This window comes from Seriola lalandi, unplaced genomic scaffold, assembly GCF_002814215.2.
Source record: "Seriola lalandi dorsalis isolate HSWRI2012SDOR001 ecotype SW California unplaced genomic scaffold, Sedor1 jcf7180002054232, whole genome shotgun sequence".
Classification (NCBI taxonomy): Eukaryota; Metazoa; Chordata; class Actinopteri; order Carangiformes; family Carangidae; genus Seriola; species Seriola lalandi.
Genome location: NW_019524785.1, coordinates 11,771 through 17,011, shown reverse-complemented (window position 1 = coordinate 17,011; position 5,241 = coordinate 11,771). Strand labels below are relative to the sequence as shown.

The 5,241-nt window shown below is 47.7% G+C and overlaps 1 protein-coding gene across 1 annotated transcript in view; it reads right to left on the bottom strand.

The window, feature by feature from the left end:
- Positions 1 to 9: 9 nt before the first annotated feature.
- slc7a10b (solute carrier family 7 member 10b) overlaps positions 10 to 5,241 on the bottom strand; it is a 10,678-nt gene continuing 5,446 nt past the window's right edge. Inside the window, exons 4-11 of the mRNA XM_023404188.2 lie at positions 4,307 to 4,432; positions 4,071 to 4,224; positions 3,429 to 3,552; positions 2,950 to 3,053; positions 2,757 to 2,853; positions 1,695 to 1,844; positions 1,418 to 1,595; positions 10 to 758 (exon numbers count right to left, since the gene is read on the bottom strand). Coding sequence (XP_023259956.1) covers positions 628 to 758; positions 1,418 to 1,595; positions 1,695 to 1,844; positions 2,757 to 2,853; positions 2,950 to 3,053; positions 3,429 to 3,552; positions 4,071 to 4,224; positions 4,307 to 4,432 — 1,064 coding nt within the window. The 3' untranslated portion in view covers positions 10 to 627. The remainder of the gene's footprint in view (positions 759 to 1,417; positions 1,596 to 1,694; positions 1,845 to 2,756; positions 2,854 to 2,949; positions 3,054 to 3,428; positions 3,553 to 4,070; positions 4,225 to 4,306; positions 4,433 to 5,241) is intronic.

The following is a 5,241-nucleotide window of genomic DNA, read 5'->3' as shown; positions in this document are numbered from 1 at the left end:
TTTGTTTTTAAGAAGAAGTTGGTGAAACATCAGCATTATATACAGTTTATTAGGAAAAAGAGCTACCTGAGAAAATGTGCTTAGTTCCAGTGAAGGAAAAAGTGAAACCAGAGAAGTGGAGGCTGTTAGAGCAGCGAATGTTCGACTGTCCGCTCACTTTTTCACTACTTAGTGTTTGCAACTATTTAGTGGAAGAACTTGCACCAGACATGTTTTCTCTTTGTGGTCAGGATCCTGACTGTGGACTGGTTTGGGACTCGGTGTGAAAAGGCCTGAAGGCACGATGAAACACCAGCAACACTCAGAGGAAATAACAGCAGTCAGTCAGAGTTCTGTCGCGTTACAGAAGAAGAAACAAATAAAATATAAAAGTCATCTTCACAGTGTGACACCGCTGGCATTAGGTTGTTGTATCTGACGACTTAGTAGAAAAGAGGGAGAAAAATAAAAAGTGCAGGCAGCCCCGCGCAGAGGAGCAGGAGTTTCCACTCCACTGTAGGGAAAGAACCAGAGTCTCAGAAGGGTCAAAGGTCAGACAGGTAGCTCCCGCACCAGGAAACAGGTGTCTGGGCTCAACACAGTGACGGAATAAAAACAAAAAGATCTTCATATCTTCAGAAAAGAGTTTTAAGAGTTGGCAGACAAACTGCTCCTGCCTGATGACCGGTCAGTCCATTCTGAGGGCGTGGCGACCTCGATGGGGTCGATCTGAGGAAAGACCACGAAACACAACCTCTGGCCCACGTACGTCGCCCGCTCTGCAGGAACACACAAGTCACAAGAGTTATTCATCAGCAGTGTTGAATCCAAACCCAAGAGTCTCTGCAGGTCTTGAAGCGAACTGGATTCAGGTCCCTCAAAAAGAGGATTTAGAAAGTCTTAGATTTCATTCACCTGCAGCAGTTAGAACTTCTTACGCAGGTTCAGGTACGGATGGATTGTGAGACAATGGGCCCCAAAACTGAAAGAGTTTATTTGAGATCATTTTCTCTTTAGCTGTGCGTTAATTCAGGGGCCGCAACCTTCGGAGGACTTGGTCTACGAAGATGCCGGTCTTTATAGCCGCCGCAGACCAGATGTTCCTGTCTGCACCGGTCATTGTAATCCTCAGGCTCTTTGTCAGTGTTGTTTGCTTTCATTACCGGAGCCTTCAAAATGGGACAGACAGTCTATCATTGTTACGCAGTCGGTCTTCGAATGCAGCCTCCGAAGGATGCGGCCCCTGAATTGGGCGCTATGACTTTCAAAATAGAAATATCATAAGTCACTTCATACAGAGGCTTTGGCCCAGGGCCCCTCACCCCCCGGGCTCCTGGGCCCGTTCAGTTATCTACATGCTCCAAAGTCTTAGAAAGTTAGTTGAATTTGGTGCAGAAACCCAGAAACCTTAAAGCGGACTTCCTCAAACAAGACTCACCAATGAAGTTGTAGATACACTTTGGTTTTTCTTTCCAATGGACACCCAAGAAGTAGACGGGAACGCCGGTAAGCATGATGACCAGACCGACGCCGCAGACCACGGGCTCCGAGTACAGACTGAAACCCAGCAGCAGCGCCCAGAACATCAGGTAACACACAGGGACCAGCAGGTTCACCTGAAGAAAACACAGATCAAAGTTTACAATAACTCATGATTTACACATTAAATAAAAAAATAGTTGAGTTGCACGTGATGACGCATCACTTCTCCGTACCTTGATGGGTCGGTACAGGTTGGGTTTCTTCCAGCGGTAGTACAGCAGACCCGCGATGGTGACGCCGTAAGACAGGTAGTTGATGAAGGAGACGTAGTTGATCAGGTTGTGTGTTTCTCCGATGCAGAGTATAACGATGGTGGCGGTGCACTGCAAAACAAAGCAAGGCCACCAGTTTTACATCTGTTCACCTACTGGAGCGGAGCTGCTCAGCGACTCTTCAAACAGCTGGATAAAGTATTTTGAGGCCGACAGTCGACTTACAAACGTTCACGTCCTTAAGACCTGTGAAGATTCAAATTCTGCACATTGACTGTCAAACACTGCATCCATTAAATGTGGGTTTGTTTGTCAGGCACTTCCGTATCATGGAGCACTGATGAGGCCGATATTTGAAACTAAAATAATTCCAATACGACATGAAAGCAGAATAATAAAACAGGGAACGTAGGATCCAGTGTTTTTAGAGCTCAACCCAGACAAGGGACTAAAAGTTGAAATGTTTATGTCTCAGCCATTTGTGTAAATATCCGTCTCTTGTTAGCGCCCCGACTGGAGGAGTGGAGCGCCACTCTAAAAACTATGTAAGATTACATGTATGTTGAGTTCTGCAATGACATTGTGGTGGAGGAACAAGATAAGCGGATCCCTCACAAGGTGCGTTTCCATTTACCTGCTTAAGGTGGAAATTGAAATGGCTTATTTTAAAACAAGTAATGGAAACACGTGGATTTTGAACAGAAACAGATGCTGGGAAACACAGACCATTTGCAGTCGTGTTTGGTCGACTTTTCGGAAAAAGGAGATTGCCTCTATTTTGTGTAAAAGTGAAATGGAAACCCGGCTCCTGATCCCTCTGGAGAAATCGTGTCATTACGGCTTCTGTAATAATACTGTAGTCATTTTAATTTATGATCCAGCAAACTTCTTTTTCTCAACTATTGGCAGATGTGTCCAATTTTGTGTCTCACCGTCAGATGAAAACTACCAAACATTACCCGGAGCAGGAAACTAACTGAAGCATCTACAGTGTGAAAGAAAAGGAGGTGCGCCTGTACATACGCAGACCAGGAGAGCAGGGATGGGTGTGCAGTTCTTATAGTGGATCATGGCCAGCAGGCTGGGCAGGTGACCCTCTCTGGCCCCCGAGAAACACAACCTGCGGGCGGAAACACCGGACAGACCGTCAGCAGCCAGGTCGGAGCAGGAACAACTGTCAGAGCGTGAGGAGGCGGGCAGAAGAGGCGGAGCTCACCTGGAGGAGGTGAACAGGTAACCGTTGATCCCTCCGAAGGTGGACAGAGCCACGGAGATGGGCATGATGACGGAGAACATCCCCAGGAGCTTCTCCCCGAACGTCTGAGCAGCAGAACGACAGACAGAATCAGTGACGGGTACAGATCTGGATCGGGTCTGGGTGGTTCCAGAATCGAGACCTCCGATGACGGACAGGTCGGTCAGTGATCAATATTGTGATATCTCGATATTATTGAATATGGGCCCGAGCCTCGTCTAAGACGTCCTAAAGGTTGGAGTTTTAAGGAACGCTGAGCAACACATTTCATCGCTCTTTCGTGTAGGTAAGAAAGTGTGCTAATGCTGCATTATATTCTGTATGTGTCTCATCTGCTATCACCTCCGACCTTTGACCTCCGACTGGCTGCTTGCATTGCTCCTGCTCGTCACGCACAAGATGAAGCACAAATGAGACTCAGGTTCGGACACGTTACTCACTACAGCCACGGCATTGGACGACAGCAGCTCCTCGGGCGACATGGAGGAGAAGTAGGCGATGTTGGTGAGCGTGTACACAAAGGTCACCAATGGAATGGAAATGTAGATGGCACGAGGTAGATTCCTGACCGAGGCCACAACACACACACACACACACACACATGCACACACACACACACATGCACACGCACACACACGCGCGCACACACACACACACACACACACACACACACAGATGAAACCAAAAAAAAAATACAATCAAACAAGCATGAAAGTTGATCAAAGGAACTAGAAATTATAACAAACATGAAAATATCAAATATTGATGTTTCTGATCAGGAGACAGTAAAGTTCATTGTTTTCACTCCATCCCTCCAAAAAGAAAGGAAATGAACATGATGCTTTACAGAATGTATGGGGGTAAAAACAGGAAATAATGAGCACTGACGACTTGGCAAATCACAGAAAAGAGAAGGTGTAACAGCTGAAGACCAAAACTTAAGACTTTGTTTAGACAAAAACTGAACTTGAAAAAGCCCAAAATGCCACGAATACGGCGACGAGCAGAACAAAGAAACAAGTAAAGATGCACCGTTCCAGCACTGGGAGACGTTAGGAGACTGCAGAGCGTTAAATATTCACCGTCTGGGTTCGACCACTTCCTCCGTGACGTAGTTGAGGAAGTTCCAGCCGCTGAAGGCGAAGGACGCCTGGAGGAAGGCCAGAGCGATCTGCCCGACCGACGGCGTCCTGTCCAGGGAAAAGGCCACCTGTGGGGTCAGAGCCTCGTAGTTCCCTGGGAGATAAATCACATGTTTGAGTGATGTTTCGGTTTGTTTTGTTTTTTTCCCTTCAGGCCGCAGGCTGTGAGGATTTACCGTTGCAGATCTGCACCAGGCCGACCACAATGATGAGACCCAGAGCCATCAGCTTCCCCACAGTGAAGGCGTCCTGGATCCTGGTGGCCATACGGACGCTGGAGCAGTTCACCCAGGTCAGCAGCACTGCAACACACAGACCTCAGATCACACTCACAGGCACAGGGACAGAGCACCTGATCAATCTGATTGATCAATAATGTAGTGTTATTGTTACGGTTGTCCGTCTGTCTGTTCGTTCGTTCGTTTGTGAATGCGATATCTCGGTAACGCCTTGAGAGAATTTCTTCAAATTTAGAACAAATGTCCACTTGGACTCAAAGATGAGGTGATTAGATTTTGGGGGTGAAAGGTCAAAGTTCAAGGTCATGGCTACCAAATGTTCTGCCAGTGCGTTGCTCTGTTGACTGAGAGCTTTGAAACTTTCACCGTATTGATTCAGTGAGGGGGATCCTACATTTCCCATAATGCACCAACCCTTAATGCACACTTCCAGTTTGTAACTCAGGCTTTCTGTTACATAGGAACTGAGATAAATCGGATGACATCACTATGACATCAGCAGCGTTACTTTGTCAGACTCGGTAAAACTCAGACGACTTTGATCTCACAGGCATTGACATTTAAAATTGGGGGAGTGCTCCTTTAAATCGACATCCCTCCATCCCTACACTGGGGTCCCGGTGCCGGTGTCGTTGCCGGTGGTGGGCGGCAGTTGCCCGTTGCCATGGGAGGCAGGAATGTGGGAAACGGGCGAGGGAGGGAGGGGGACGATTGTTTCACCTCGTCCATCATTGTCACCGGCTTTGCCCCGCTCGCTCTCATGGTGGCCTTGCTCTCCGGCACAAAGACGAGCTGTCAGCCCCACAAAACAAAAACACTTCCGTCGCGAAGGGGCAAACAAAACGTGGCAAGGCAACCCCCCCACCCCCACC